Below are 16,089 nucleotides of genomic sequence, written 5' to 3'. Positions count from 1 at the left end.
TTTACAGTGAAAAACCATTGTGACCCCACGTCCACTCTCGTCTGTGAAGAAAAGCTAGCTCACGTGTATGTACAGCAAGAACTGAATAAACTATTCAGGAGATGTTTATGCATTTACTCATCTAACAAATACTGAATACTGCCCTTAGGGATGGTTCTTACTAGAAAAGAAAAAACAATAAAATGTCTGAAAGTAGAAAACATTACTGAAAAGATAAAGGAGAAACATGTGACCAAAATCAGGAATCCATTTTGATGCTTTTAGTGTGAACATTCTAGAGCCATTGGGAGATAATGAACAGGCAATCAGGCACCAGGCAGTCTGAGCTGGAGACACAAGTCAGAAAGCTAATAGACAGCATGTTTATGTCAGCCATGGCTACATGGGACGGATGTAGTCAGAAGACACCAGGTCTGAACAGGGCCCTACAAACTGAAAAGCTCTAGGGAATAAGGAAAATTAAAATCAAAATGAACTTAAAACATGGCTCGTCTCTGCTCCCAGACCCGGTGAGAGAGAGACCCAACCGCCTGGTCAGGTGGGCACTCCTGAGGCTGCAGAGCGGAAGAGACCACCAACACTGCTCACCCCTGCCCACATCCCTGGCCCAAGAGGAAACTGTATAAGGCCTCTGGGCTCCCGTGGGGGAGGGCCCAGGAGCGGCAGGACTTCTGCGCCTGAGACACCACCGGAACCTGAAAGAAACAGACCGGATAAACAGTTCTCTGCACCCAAATCCCGTGGGAGGGAGAGCTAAACCTTCAGAGAGGCAGACAAGCTTGGGAAACCAGAAGAGACTGCTCCCTGCACACACATCTCGGACGCCAGAGGAAAAAGCCAAAGACCATCTGGAACCCTGGTGCACTGAAGCTCCCAGAAGGGGCGGCACAGGTCTTCCTGGTTGCTGCCGCTGCAGAGAGCCCCTGGGCAGCACCCCACGAGCGAACCTGAGCCTCGGGACCACAGGTAAGACCAAATTTTCTGCTGCAAGAAAGCTGCCTGGTGAACTCAAGACACAGGCCCACAGGAACAGCTGAAGACCTGTAGAGAGGAAAAACTACACGCCGGAAAGCAGAACACACTGTCCCCAGAACTGACTGAAAGAGAGGAAAACAGGTCTACAGCACTCCTGACACACAGGCTTATAGGTCAGTCTAGCCACTGTCAGAAATAGCAGAACAAAGTAACACTAGAGATAATCTGATGGCGAGAGGCAAGCGCAGGAACCCAAGCAACAGAAACCAAGACTGCATGCCATCATCGGAGCCCAATTCTCCCGCCAAAACAAACATGGAATATCCAAACACACCAGAAAAGCAAGATCTAGTTTCAAAATCATATTTGATCATGATGCTGGAGGACTTCAAGAAAGACATGAACACACTTAGGGAAACACAGGAAATCATTAATAAACAAGTAGAGGCCTACAGAGAGGAATGGCAAAAATCCCTGAAAGAATTCCAGGAAAACACAATCAAACAGATGAAGGAATTAAAAATGGAAATAGAAGCAATCAAGAAAGAACACATGGAAACAACCCTGGATATAGAAAACCAAAAGAAGAGACAAGGAGCTGTAGATACAAGCTTCACCAACAGAATACAAGAGATGGAAGAGAGAATCTCAGGAGCAGAAGATTCCATAGAAATCATTGACTCAACTGTCAAAGATAATGTAAAGCAGAAAAAGCTACTGGTCCAAAACATACAGGAAATCCAGGACTCAATGAGAAGATCAAACCTAAGGATAATAGGTATAGAAGAGAGTGAAGACTCCCAGCTCAAAGGACCAGTAAATATCTTCAACAAAATCATAGAAGAAAACTTCCCTAACCTAAAAAAAGAGATACCCATAGGCATACAAGAAGCCTACAGAACTCCAAATAGATTGGACCAGAAAAGAAACACCTCCCGTCACATAATTGTCAAAACACCAAACGCACAAAATAAAGAAAGAATATTAAAAGCAGTAAGGGAAAAAGGTCAAGTAACATATAAAGGGAGACCTATCAGAATCACACCAGACTTCTCGCCAGAAACTATGAAGGCCAGAAGATCCTGGACTGATGTCATACAGACCCTAAGAGAACACAAATGCCAGCCCAGGTTACTGTATCCAGCAAAACTCTCAATTAACATTGATGGAGAAACCAAGATATTCCATGACAAAACCAAATTTACACAATATCTTTCTACAAATCCAGCACTACAAAGGATAATAAATGGTAAAGCCCAACATAAGGAGGCAAGCTATACCCTAGAAGAAGCAAGAAACTAATCGTCTTGGCAACAAAACAAAGAGAATGAAAGCACACAAACATAACCTCACATCCAAATATGAATATAAAGGGAAACAATAATCACTATTCCTTAATATCTCTCAATATCAATGGCCTCAACTCCCCAATAAAAAGACATAGATTAACAAACTGGATACGCAACGAGGACCCTGCATTCTGCTGCCTACAGGAAACACACCTCAGAGACAAAGACAGACACTACCTCAGAGTGAAAGGCTGGAAAACAACTTTCCAAGCAAATGGTCAGAAGAAGCAAGCTGGAGTAGCCATTCTAATATCAAATAAAATCAATTTCCAACTAAAAGTCATCAAAAAAGATAAGGAAGGACACTTCATATTCATCAAAGGAAAAATCCACCAAGATGAACTCTCAATCCTAAATATCTATGCCCCAAATACAAGGGCACCTACATACGTAAAAGAAACCTTACTAAAGCTCAAAACACACATTGCACCTCACACAATAATAGTGGGAGATTTCAACACCCCACTCTCATCAATGGACAGATCATGGAAACAGAAATTAAACAGTGATGTCGACAGACTAAGAGAAGTCATGAGCCAAATGGACTTAACGGATATTTATAGAACATTCTATCCTAAAGCAAAAGGATATACCTTCTTCTCAGCTCCTCATGGTACTTTCTCCAAAATTGACCATATAATTGGTCAAAAAACGGGCCTCAACAGGTACAGAAAGATAGAAATAATCCCATGCGTGCTATCGGACCACCACGGCCTAAAACTGGTCTTCAATAACAATAAGGGAAGAATGCCCACATATACGTGGAAATTGAACAATGCTCTACTCAATGATAACCTGGTCAAGGAAGAAATAAAGAAAGAAATTAAAAACTTTTTAGAATTTAATGAAAATGAAGATACAACATACTCAAACTTATGGGACACAATGAAAGCTGTGCTAAGAGGAAAACTCATAGCGCTGAGTGCCTGCAGAAAGAAACAGGAAAGAGCATATGTCAGCAGCTTGACAGCACACCTAAAAGCTCTAGAACAAAAAGAAGCAAATACACCCAGGAGGAGTAGAAGGCAGGAAATAATCAAACTCAGAGCTGAAATCAACCAAGTAGAAACAAAAAGGACCATAGAAAGAATCAACAGGACCAAAAGTTGGTTCTTTGAGAAAATCAACAAGATAGATAAACCCTTAGCCAGACTAACGAGAGGACACAGAGAGTGCGTCCAAATTAACAAAATCAGAAATGAAAAGGGAGACATAACTACAGATTCAGAGGAAATTCAAAAAATCATCAGATCTTACTATAAAAACCTATATTCAACAAAATTTGAAAATCTTCAGGAAATGGACAATTTCCTAGACAGATACCAGGTATCAAAGTTAAATCAGGAACAGATAAACCAGTTAAACAACCCCATAACTCCTAAGGAAATAGAAGCAGTCATTAAAGGTCTCCCAACCAAAAAGAGCCCAGGTCCAGATGGGTTTAGTGCAGAATTCTATCAAACCTTCATAGAAGACCTCATACCAATATTATCCAAACTATTCCACAAAATTGAAACAGATGGAGCCCTACCGAATTCCTTCTACGAATCTACAATTACTCTTATACCTAAACCACACAAAGACACAACAAAGAAAGAGAACTTCAGACCAATTTCCCTTATGAATATCGACGCAAAAATACTCAATAAAATTCTGGCAAACCGAATTCAAGAGCACATCAAAACAATCATCCACCATGATCAAGTAGGCTTCATCCCAGGCATGCAGGGATGGTTTAATATACGGAAAACCATCAACGTGATCCATTATATAAACAAACTGAAAGAACAGAACCACATGATCATTTCATTAGATGCTGAGAAAGCATTTGACAAAATTCAACACCCCTTCATGATAAAAGTCCTGGAAAGAATAGGAATTCAAGGCCCATACCTAAACATAGTAAAAGCCATATACAGCAAACCAGTTGCTAACATTAAACTAAATGGAGAGAAACTTGAAGCAATCCCACTAAAATCAGGGACTAGACAAGGCTGCCCACTCTCTCCCTACTTATTCAATATAGTTCTTGAAGTTCTAGCCAGAGCAATCAGACAACAAAAGGAGATCAAAGGGATACAGATCGGAAAAGAAGAGGTCAAAATATCACTATTTGCAGATGATATGATAGTATATTTAAGTGATCCCAAAAGTTCCACCAGAGAACTACTAAAGCTGATAAACAACTTCAGCAAAGTGGCTGGGTATAAAATTAACTCAAATAAATCAGTTGCCTTCCTCTATACAAAAGAGAAACAAGCCGAGAAAGAAATTAGGGAAACGACACCCTTCATAATAGACCCAAATAATATAAAGTACCTCGGTGTGACTTTAACCAAGCAAGTAAAAGATCTGTACAATAAGAACTTCAAGACACTGAAGAAAGAAATTGAAGAAGACCTCAGAAGATGGAAAGATCTCCCATGCTCATGGATTGGCAGGATTAATATAGTAAAAATGGCCATTTTACCAAAAGCAATCTACAGATTCAATGCAATCCCCATCAAAATACCAATCCAATTCTTCAAAGAGTTAGACAGAACAATTTGCAAATTCATCTGGAATAACAAAAAACCCAGGATAGCTAAAGCTATCCTCAACAATAAAAGGACTTCAGGGGGAATCACTATCCCTGAACTCAAGCAGTATTACAGAGCAATAGTGATAAAAACTGCATGGTATTGGTACAGAGACAGACAGATAGACCAATGGAATAGAATTGAAGACCCAGAAATGAACCCACACACCTATGGTCACTTGATTTTTGACAAAGGAGCCAAAACCATCCAATGGAAAAAAGATAGCATTTTCAGCAAATGGTGCTGGTTCAACTGGAGGGCAACATGTAGAAGAATGCAGATCGATCCATGCTTATCACCCTGTACAAAGCTTAAGTCGAAGTGGATCAAGGACCTCCACATCAAACCAGACACACTCAAACTAATAGAAGAAAAACTAGGGAAGCATCTGGAACACATGGGCACTGGAAAAAATTTCCTGAACAAAACACCAATGGCTTATGCTCTAAGATCAAGAATTGACAAATGGGATCTCATAAAACTGCAAAGCTTCTGTAAGGCAAAGGACACTGTGGTTAGGACAAAACGGCAACCAACAGATTGGGAAAAGATCTTTACCAACCCTACAACAGATAGAGGCCTTATATCCAAAATATACAAAGAACTCAAGAAGTTAGACCGCAGGGAAACAAATAACCCTATTAAAAAATGGGGTTCAGAGCTAAACAAAGAATTCACAGCTGAGGAATGCCGAATGGCTGAGAAACACCTAAAGAAATGTTCAACATCTTTAGTCATAAGGGAAATGCAAATCAAAACAACCCTGAGATTTCACCTCACACCAGTGCGATTGGCTAAGATCAAAAACTCAGGTGACAGCAGATGCTGGCGAGGTTGTGGAGAAAGAGGAACACTCCTCCATTGTTGGTGGGATTGCAGACTGGTACAACCATTCTGGAAATCAGTCTGGAGGTTCCTCAGAAAATTGGACATTGAACTGCCTGAGGATCCAGCTATACCTCTCTTGGGCATATACCCAAAAGATGCCTCAACATATAAAAGAGACACGTGCTCCACTATGTTCATCGCAGCCTTATTTATAATAGCCAGAAACTGGAAAGAACCCAGATGCCCTTCAACAGAGGAATGGATACAGAAAATGTGGTACATCTACACAATGGAATACTACTCAGCTATCAAAAACAACGAGTTTATGAAATTCGTAGGCAAATGGTTGGAACTGGAACATATCATCCTGAGTGAACTAACCCAATCACAGAAAGACATACATGGTATGCACTCATTGATAAGTGGCTATTAGCCCAAATGCTTGAATTACCCTAGATCCCTAGAACAAACGAAACTCAAGACGGATGATCAAAATGTGAATGCTTCACTCCTTCTTTAAATGAGGAAAAAGAATACCCTTGGCAGGGAAGGGAGAGGCAAAGATTAAAACAGAGACTGAAGGAACACCCATTCAGAGCCTGTCCCACATTTGGCCCATACATATACAGCCACCCAATTGGACTAGATGGATGAAGCAAAGAAGTGCAGACCGACAGGAGCCGGATGTAGATCGCTCCTGAGAGACACAGCCAGAATACAGCAAATACAGAGGCGAATGCCAGCAGCAAACCACTGAACTGAGAATAGGTCCCCTATTGAAGGAATCAGAGAAAGAACTGGAAGAGCTTGAAGGGGCTCGAGACCCCAAAAGTACAACAATGCCAAGCAACCAGAGCTTCCAGGGACTAAGCCACTACCTAAAGACTATACATGGACTGACCCTGGACTCTGACCCCATAGGTAGCAATGAATATCCTAGTAAGAGCACCAGTGGAAGGGGAAGCCCTGGGTCCTGCTAAGACTGAACCCCCAGTGAACTAGTCTATGGGGGGAGGGCGGCAATGGTGGGAGGGTTGGGAGGGGAACACCCATAAGGAAGTGGAGGGGGGAGGGGGATGTTTGCCCGGAAACCGGGAAAGGGAATAACACTCGAAATGTATATAAGAAATACTCAAGTTAATAAAAAAAAAAAAAAAGGAAAAAAAAAAAAAAAAAAAAAAAAAAAAAAAAAAAAAATGGCTCGTGAGCAGGGAGGTGGTGTAAGCATGAAATCCTGCCTTAGGAAAGTGAGGACAGAGCCTGCAGCCAGCCGGGAGCGCAGCGGGACATCTCAACCAAAATAAATAAATAACACAAAAAGTCTTCAAAACATACATACATGGCCCGTGGCACAAAAGATAAAGCGGAAGAAAGGATATTTCCTCAGCAAGGAGGGTATAGCAGCAGTTCTGGAACACAGGCCTGACAACCAAGGCAGCGTTCACCACTAGAGGTGCTGGTTGGCGTCCACTGGAAAATCCATGGGGTGGGAGGAACAAAACTGACTATGGAGGAACTAGAAGCAGGCATATGGATCTCTCCTGCACGAATCTATACAGGACAGAGGTGACCACAGGACCTAAGGAAGGCATCCTGTCAAATTGCTTTTAAGACAGAAAAGCTAACAGCATGCCTACAGGCTGATGGGAACAATACACTGGAAGGAGACATTGCTGACAGAGAAGGAAGAGGAGCAGCAAAGGGCACAGAAAGTAAAGATGGAGGGATGGCCATTAAAAAGGGGGGGGAGGGGAGGATTAAGGCAGGAGGACTTTACTAGTCACTTTTGAGAAAGCAGAGATGTGAAAATCCCATAAGGTAGTTGAATGTAAACAGTCTGACACAGTTAAGAACAAAACGGGTGGAAAAGAGCCAGGCCCCATGGAGAGGCAGCTAGAACAAGGTCACAACTGCCTTCTCTGCTACAAGCAAGAGGTGGCATGGATACTGCCCAGAATGACTCCAGAAAAGCTAACAACAAACAAACCCAACAGGCCACAGCTTCACCTATTTTCCTTGCTTTGTACAAGACAGAAAACATCCAAATATCCCAAATGCCACCTGCATTATAGACTAACTACTCTCACAGAACCAACTGTTTACATATTGTATACAAAAGTCCAGGACTTTCATAATACCCAACTTAAAATGTGCCAGGGAAAACCATGCACAACTGAAATGTTTTCCAAGAGATGAACAGAGCTCAAACATAGATGTACTAATTTCCTTGTAATTAATATCTATGTCTATCTGTATGTATACATGCACATGCACACACTCACACACAGACACACACACACACACACACACACACACACACACACGTATCAAGGAAATGTATGTAAAATATATGTATATGTAGCTATAAATAAAAACTGCCTTTGTTTCCAAAAGAACATTGCAAATAAATACACAGATAACAATGATAAACAACTTACAGGTTCTTTTATAAAGATCTTAAAATTAAACATCACATTGAACCACTGTAATACCTGCTCTGGCCATCCTAGTTCTACCAGCTCTGACTTACTGGGAAGAACACCACTGCTGGTATTTATAATCTCCTAGGCTAGACACTTAACGTTCCTATAACTGAGATCCTTCAACCACAAACTGTGACAGTCCTACGGCTTCAGGGTCTTCTTAGGAGGTACTGTATCTGAAAGCTCTACAAAACGTAACACACACAAGACTGCTTGACTTAGAGGTCTCCAGGCCGTTTACCACCCCCCAAGCAAAGCATAACGAAACCTGACAAATTAAGTCTGACAGTTTGAGCAGCACGATCACCGCCTCTCTTTGTAACCTTACCTTCGAATGAGCAGGCCCGCTTTCATTCAGAAGTTTATACTGGGGTTGGATGCTATGGAAACGGGCTAACTCATTTACCAGACACATTGGAGTTTTCTCTTTGGGATTTGCCATTTTATCGTGGAGAAAAGCTGCAAATAAAAAGGCTGTAAAGTTTTTGTCAAGAATGACTTTTAAAAGTGGAAGAAAAACTAGGTTTGACTTTTTAGACTAAAGTTAGATCATACAGCTAAATTATTTTCATAAATTTCTATTTAAATTCTTATATAATGTCTTCTACCACGTGCAATAGAATGAAGCAAATCTTGAACAATAAACAAAGATACCTTTTTCTTAGCTAAGTTATTCTCTATATACATATAACACCACCACCATACTTAATTATAAACAGCTTTTAATTTCTATTATAAGTTTCCCTTTTCTCTCAACAGACTTTTACTGTTATCAGTTAAGTATCTTAAGTCTTAGTAATTCGTCTTTTTATTTGGTAAGGTAGAGTCTCATGTGTCCCTGGATAGTTTCAAACTCAAACTTACTTTGTAGACAAGGATGACCGGTGCTGGGATTGTAGGTATAAGCACCACATCCAGTCGCATGTAGGGATCAAACGCAGGGCTTCCTACGTGATGGGCAAACCCTCTACCAACTGAACACTATCCCTCGCCCAATTTCTGAACACCTTATCAATCAATATGTTTCCTTTCGCTTTGGCGCAGAACAGGTTCCAAACTTGAGGATAAAGTCCTAAGGGTAAATATTTAATATTTATATAATAAATATATAATATTTCTGGTAACCCTCAGCAAATTAAATGTTTTCTTCTAATTTTTTAGGAAAATTTTAAAAGCAGCAAGTGGAACAATTAGCAGCCTTTTTCTACTTCTGTAGAAAAGGAGGATTTCAAGCTACTCCATCATAAGACCCTGTCTCAAAACAAAAAAAAAGGGGGTAAAAAGAGGAAAAATGAAATGCTTCCATCAGTGCCCAGCATCAAAGCTGTTGGCGTTTTCTACATTTGCTTTGAGCGTTGTTTTGTATTTATGAATGTTTTCTTTAAGAAGAAGCAAACTGTGCTCCATTTTCATAAAGCTCCTTTACTCTTTTGTGAAAATTACCAAGATGAATTTAGAATATACCCTTTTAGAGACGCGTGTAAAATATATTTGTATTTGTATATGTAGTCATAAAGAAGTAGTCTTGCTATATCGGGCTTTCAACTCACATTTACAGCATTAAGACTTGAGTTTTCTCAGACACTGTCTCCCTAGGATATTGGGATTTTGACTGACACTGACTTCTGTGTGGCATTTTAACTGATACAGACTTTCCCCGGCACTACTGCAGTGGTAGCTTTTCATCCATCCCATACTGAGGCATTTAGGAGCTGAATTCTTCACTCTCTTAAAAGCCAAGTGGCTCTCAGAATGACTGTGCCAAACAACCTTACAATGCTTCAAACGTGAAAATGTGAAGTAAAGTCTCATGTCTAATTTCATTTACACTGATGCTTACCTGACGATGTCCACCAATGTCTGAACTTTTTCTGCAGTCCCGAGTTACTAGTGAAGTTAGCCATTTTGTTACAGCTCACTGTGAAGGGCCTCTGTTGGGCTTTATGGATTATTTTGTATGTAGTTGCTATCAATGTTTTTCTACTAAGGTTTATGCTTTTTATGTCTTAAGAAATTCTTTCCTAGGTCACAAGGCTCATTAACCCTCTGCTGCTCTGTGAGGTGAAAGCCCGAGTAGGACTGAGGCAGAAGCATGTCTTAAGCTGAGGACTTCAGAACCAGTCTGAGCAACACAGGGAGACCCTGTCACAATAAAAAACAATAAACGTAAATAGAAGAATGAAAGAGGAAGGATCTGCTTCACTCAGAAGACACTGTAAGGTTAAGTTTAAATGCGTGCTATGGTCTGCTACAGTAGATTTGAGGTACTGAGTTTTTAGAGTACTTTCTAAATACTGGAGTAAATTATTTTATCCTATGTTTTCCTTTATCTCATTTATAGACACATTTAACTTTTTTAGTTTTTATTTAATCTCCCATTAATCAAGGCCGAAAATATTTAGGATCTAAGCATAAGACATGTAAGTACATTAGTTTCTGCTAAGGCAGTAATAATGTATGGAGAATACTTAAAAGAAAAAAAGCAACTCAGGAACCTCATGTACAAACTTATAGTATGGTTTACTATATAAAACAAAATTCATTTAAATTTGTAAAGTTCTTAACAGGAAAATAAATATGGTGCAGTTCTCTGATTATGAACGCCAGGCTTAAGAAATGGCTTTTCGAGAAGGCTACACAGATTCTCAGTAGAACACAAGCAACGACGGTGAACTGAAGCAAAGAGACTGAGTCAGTGCAGCCACTGGTGGCACAGCTGGTCTGATGCCTTCAGCATCCTAAGTGTCCTGCGAACTGAAACAGAACTAGTCAATATTCTGAAAGAGACCAAAAATAGATAAAAGTCTGGAGAGATTTAGGAAAACCTACCTTCTAAGTAATTCACTATGAATCATGCAAAGAAGCACTTTATATTCATTCATTCCACTACAGAAAATTTGATGATCTGATGCTACAATCAATATTAGTTCTCATTACCATGACATGAACTGTCCCAAGCACAAGAAACAGACAGCTTACTGGATATATTTAAAAAGCAGAAACAGGCAGATATGGTAATGCATGTCTGAAATCCCAACACTCAAGAACCTACAACAGGACCACGAGTGGAAGATCAACCTGCACTATATAGCAAGCCTCAAAATACATAAATAAATAAAATGATAGCTAGATGGATGAAATCAAATATTAAAAGTAAGAAATCATTGATGTGGTAAAATGTTGCCTAATCCATTTCATTCTATAATACTATGAACTCACATTAATAATGCAAAAAGTATTAAAAGCATACCTGTCATAATGTGAACATTTTATAGATGAAAATGTTTAGCTGTATAATCTTTAAATATAATTTATATTTATGCAATCCTTGTTTGATAATAAAACTTAATCTAAATCCTTTTCAGGAAGTACCAAGTAGTAAAGTATAAACCTTTAATTTCATTTATTTGAACTTTTCCTTCATAAAACTAATATGAATCCAATAAAACAGTTTATGATGAGTGTGGTGCAAGAACCTGTTTGATAAAGCTTCATAACTAAAACCAGCTGAGAGATGGCGACTTTAAAAACAGTCAGTTATCTGTTTCTGATACAACTTTACACAATTTGGGGTTTTTGTCTAGGATAGGGTGTTAGTATGTACAGCCTGTATGTATGTATGTATGTATGTATGTATGTATGTATGTATGTATGTATGTATGTATGTATATGTATGGCCTGGAACTTGCTACTTACCCCCCAAATTGCTCCTAAATCCCTAAGTCTCGCACTTCAGCCTCCAAGAGACTGAGATTACAGACATGAGCCACCCGCTCTTGTCCTCCAGGTAATCAGAAAACTTATTAGGTAACTAGAAACCTCACAGAGCTAGAGAATTTACATAATAATTCTGAAGTCATACCAAAGGTATGAAAAAGTAGCTACAAAGGGATCGAACAAAGCAGTCTACTAAACAGTAAAGAGTTACAGCCTTACTTTTGGAGGCTCTAACTCAGCAATCCAGCTGCACAGCAGGCTTTAGACCCTCTGGGTGTCATTCCCAGCAATGGGTAGGGAAGACAGACAAACTTAGATACAACATAGCTGTGCACTAACATCCTTATACACACACACACACACACACACACACACGAGAAGGATGCTTGTGTGTGTGTGTGTGTGTGTGTGTGTGTGTGTGTGTAATAAGGATGTTAGTGAAAGGGGTGTTATATATATAAGAATGCCAGAAGGATGCTGGTGTGTGTGTATATATAAAACATAAGGATGTTAGTGTTTTATATATATAACATAAGGATGCTGATATATATATATCGCATAAGGATGCCAGTGTTAGTGTTATATATATATATATATATATATATATATATATATATATATATCATAAGGATACCAGTGATAATTACATAGATAACATAAGGATGTCAGTATTAGTGTTTTATATATAAAACCTAATGATGCCAGTGTTAGTATTATATATATAACATAAGGATGTTAGTGTTAGTATTATACAGATAACATAAGGATGTTAGAGTCACTTGTACATATACATATATGAAATGTAAGGATGTTAATGAAAGGGACACAGGGATTCTTAACATTTTATGTTTCTTAAAATTAAATAAAATATGTATAACATATACACATACAATTTAATTAAGGTTACAACTTGGGGTGATAAAGCTCCCACCAAAAGCCTCAATGCTAAACATAGAAACCTCTTCTCCAGTTGTTGGTCAAAGGGTTGCAAGAGACCCTCAGAACAGCATAGGCTACTTTTGTAACCCTCTGTTGCCTCCCAGAAAAAGAAGGCCAGACCCTATTGATGAAAACAGCAGATCTAGAACTACATACACCAGGCTGGCCTTGAACTCACAGAGATCCACTCACCTCTACCTCCCGAATGTTGCGACTGAAGTTGTGCACCACAACCCCCTGTATTATGTCTCTTTGAAAACTATCACTAATATGTGATGAAATGTGATTCATGGATCTGGGCAGCTGAAAGAGTAATACTCTCTTTTACATTAAATAAGATTAACAGTGATAGATTCCACAGTGTAAGACTAACATTGCAGAGGGCCACTGCATATAATGTGACTTTAAAAGTAATGAGATTTTACTTTCCATACAGGAAAATCTACTAAAAGGTTTTTCTCAGTAGATGGTTATATATAATCTATAAGACACTATTAACAATAATATATTATTAATAAGTATAAATTACTTATTATTTATTAAAACTATTGATAATAGTTTTATGAAATTTTATGGCTTTCTAGATGCACACATTCTAAATCAAAATGTTCTATCAGGACAGACTGATTTTATGCATACAAGCACATTCTTTAGCATCCTCTGACACTCATTACCCTTTTCCCCCTTGGGTCACTGGAACACCTTCCATCTCTTTCCACAGAAAAATCCCCAACTGTCATATAAACTATACTTACTGAGTTTCTCCTTTCTATATAATAGAATAGTCTACCTTAATTGATATGAAATTCACTTGCATACAACTAGAATAAAACCTGAATTAAAATATTTGTAAAATATCTGTATATTACAAAAATAACTATCTCAGACAAAAATACAAATATACACTGTATTTTTAGATATACATATCTGCACAAATATTATAAGGTTTCTGAGTCTTGACTATTCAAACTAAAAATATGTTTTCAACATACAGGTGAAATCTGTCTCCAAAAGCGATGTCTAGTAGGAGACACAAGTATACTATTAACAAGCACTACAAATCAGTGTGGTGGGCACTGTGACAAGGCTGTAACAGAGAGGCCTGACACACAGGGGTGTGGAAAAAGAGGTTGTAAAGGACTGTAATAACATTAGTTAAAGAAAACAGGATGTCATCAAGGTCAGAAGACAAGGAAAAGATGGCTCAAGCTTTTCAGAGATATACGGAAGCAAACACAGCCATACATCTGTAATTTCAGCCTTGGGGAAGATGGGGAAGATGGGGCTGGAGGAGTACAAGTTTGTGTCCAGACTTAGCTACACCTCCAAAGAGGAGAGAGAGGGACAAAGGCTAGAGGTATAGTCCACTTGCACATGGCTCTGTGTTGACACCAGTACATGAAACAAATCAAGTGAATCATGAGCAGAATGAAAAATGAATGGGGCTGCAGAGATGACTTGGTGGTTAAAAGCACTGGCTGCTATTCCAGACGACCAGGGTTCAATTCCCAGCACCCATATGATGGCTCACAACTGGCTGCAAATTCAGTCACAGGGGAACTGATGCCCTCTTCTGGCCTCCACTGACACTGCACACACATGCTGCACAGACAAAATACACATAAAATACATATAAAAGGTTAAAAATTTTTATTTAATTTTTTAATTTAATCTTTTTGTTACTTATTCAGTTTACATCCCACTCACTGCCCCCCTCCAGGTCACCCCCCCTCCCCTTCTCTGAGTAGGTGGGGGTTCCCCTGGGTCCCCCTACCATGGCACTTTAAGCCACTGAGAGGCTAAGGGCTTCTTTTCCCACTGAGGTGAGACAAGGCAGTCCAGCTAGTAGAACATATTCCATGTACAGCCAACAGCTTTTGGGATAGCCCCTGCTCTAGTTGTTCAGGACCCACATAAAGGTCAAGCTGCATATCTGCTGCATATGAGCGGGGAGGCCTAGGTCCAGCCGGTGGATGGGAGATCTGCAATAAAGAGAGACTGAACCAGAACCCACTAAAGCAGCAGACATTTCCTACATCAGAGCTCACAGTAGCAGACGCCCTACAGAACACATGCAAGTCAGAGCTGCTGCCAGTGAGGCCGCACACCTACTGGTGTCCCAGCAGCTCCCTCCACACAACACTCATTCCCATCCTTGTGTCATAAAGGACACAGCCCCTCCCCATCTCCTTCCCAACTCCTGTCTTTCTCATCTCTGCTCTTGGAGGGAACTCATCAGAGATTGCACGGGGAAAAAAGGCAAAAAACAAAGCAAAATTAAACAAAATCAAAGATGAAAGAACTTTGCCTCTCCTAGCTTTTGATCCTCTAAGGAAAACGCAGCCATCTGCCCAGAGCTAACAGCATGAAGTTTCCCACTCAAAGTGGACGTGGCACTTAACCTGTCCACACAGAGCCCACTGTAAGACCGCTCAGGCTTTGAACTCCACTACATCTATCCACTAGAAAAAGCAGCAAGTTCATACCAAAAACATAATAAATTCCAAAATAATTAAAATGCAAAAGACACTTTGACTACGTATTTGTTGTAATCCTGTAACACAAAAGACTTTTCTAGATTAAAAAAAAAAAAAACTTAGACGCCACTATGCAAAAACTGATAGCTAACATGAAAAATGTACTACGTCAGTAAGATAGGAAGAAATATAAATGTTTTAACGCAAATAGCAAGGGAGTGAATTACACACTGTACAATGTTTAAACCAGGCTAAGTCTATCTAACTACTCAAAGTTTATCACTTGTTCATGGTTAAAATATTCTGAAAGCCCTTACTTCTAGCTCCTTGCAATGTATCATTGTTGAGATTTTTAAATTTACACATAAGTACTGGGCAAGGACATGGGTGTGTGGTGGTTTCAATGAGAACGGCTACCAGAGGCTGATACGTTTAAATGCTTAGTCCCCAGTTAGTGGAACTGTCTGGGGAGGATCAGGATGGGTGGCCTTACTAGAGTGAATGTGTCACTGAGGTGCTGGGCTTTAAGGTTTCAAAGCCACACCAGGCCCAATCTCACTTTCTCTCCACCACCACCATGCCAGTAAGTTATGAGCTTTCGACCTCTGCTCCAGCACCATGACTGTTTAGCTCCTTGCTTCCTGGCCATGAGGGCTATAAACTAACCCTCTGAAACCATAGGACCCATTTGCCTTGGTCATGGTGTCTCTTCACAGCAACAGAAAAGTCGCTGAGACAGATG

General features: G+C 39.7%; 1 protein-coding gene across 10 annotated transcripts in view; it reads right to left on the bottom strand.

Moving 5' to 3' along the window:
* The window catches only part of Stau2 (staufen double-stranded RNA binding protein 2), a 244,679-nt gene that overhangs the window by 208,629 nt on the left and 19,961 nt on the right, over positions 1-16,089 (bottom strand). For 3 of the 10 annotated variants that reach the window (NM_001393676.1, XM_063287123.1, XM_063287127.1), the window contains exons 3-4: positions 10,055-10,356; positions 8,543-8,673 (exon numbers count right to left, since the gene is read on the bottom strand). The exons of 4 other annotated variants lie outside the window; for them this stretch is intronic. In NM_001393676.1, coding sequence (NP_001380605.1) covers positions 8,543-8,656 — 114 coding nt within the window. In that variant the 5' untranslated portion in view covers positions 8,657-8,673; positions 10,055-10,356. Of the gene's footprint in view, positions 1-8,542; positions 8,674-9,078; positions 9,102-10,054; positions 10,357-16,089 lie in introns of those variants that run through there. 3 more of the 10 variants (NM_001007149.2, NM_134466.4, XM_063287124.1) reach the window with 2 other exon arrangements.

Source organism: Rattus norvegicus, chromosome 5 (assembly GCF_036323735.1).
Source record: "Rattus norvegicus strain BN/NHsdMcwi chromosome 5, GRCr8, whole genome shotgun sequence".
Taxonomy (NCBI): domain Eukaryota; kingdom Metazoa; phylum Chordata; class Mammalia; order Rodentia; family Muridae; genus Rattus; species Rattus norvegicus.
Note: the sequence above shows the minus strand (reverse complement) of the source record. Positions and strands in the feature narration are given on the sequence as shown.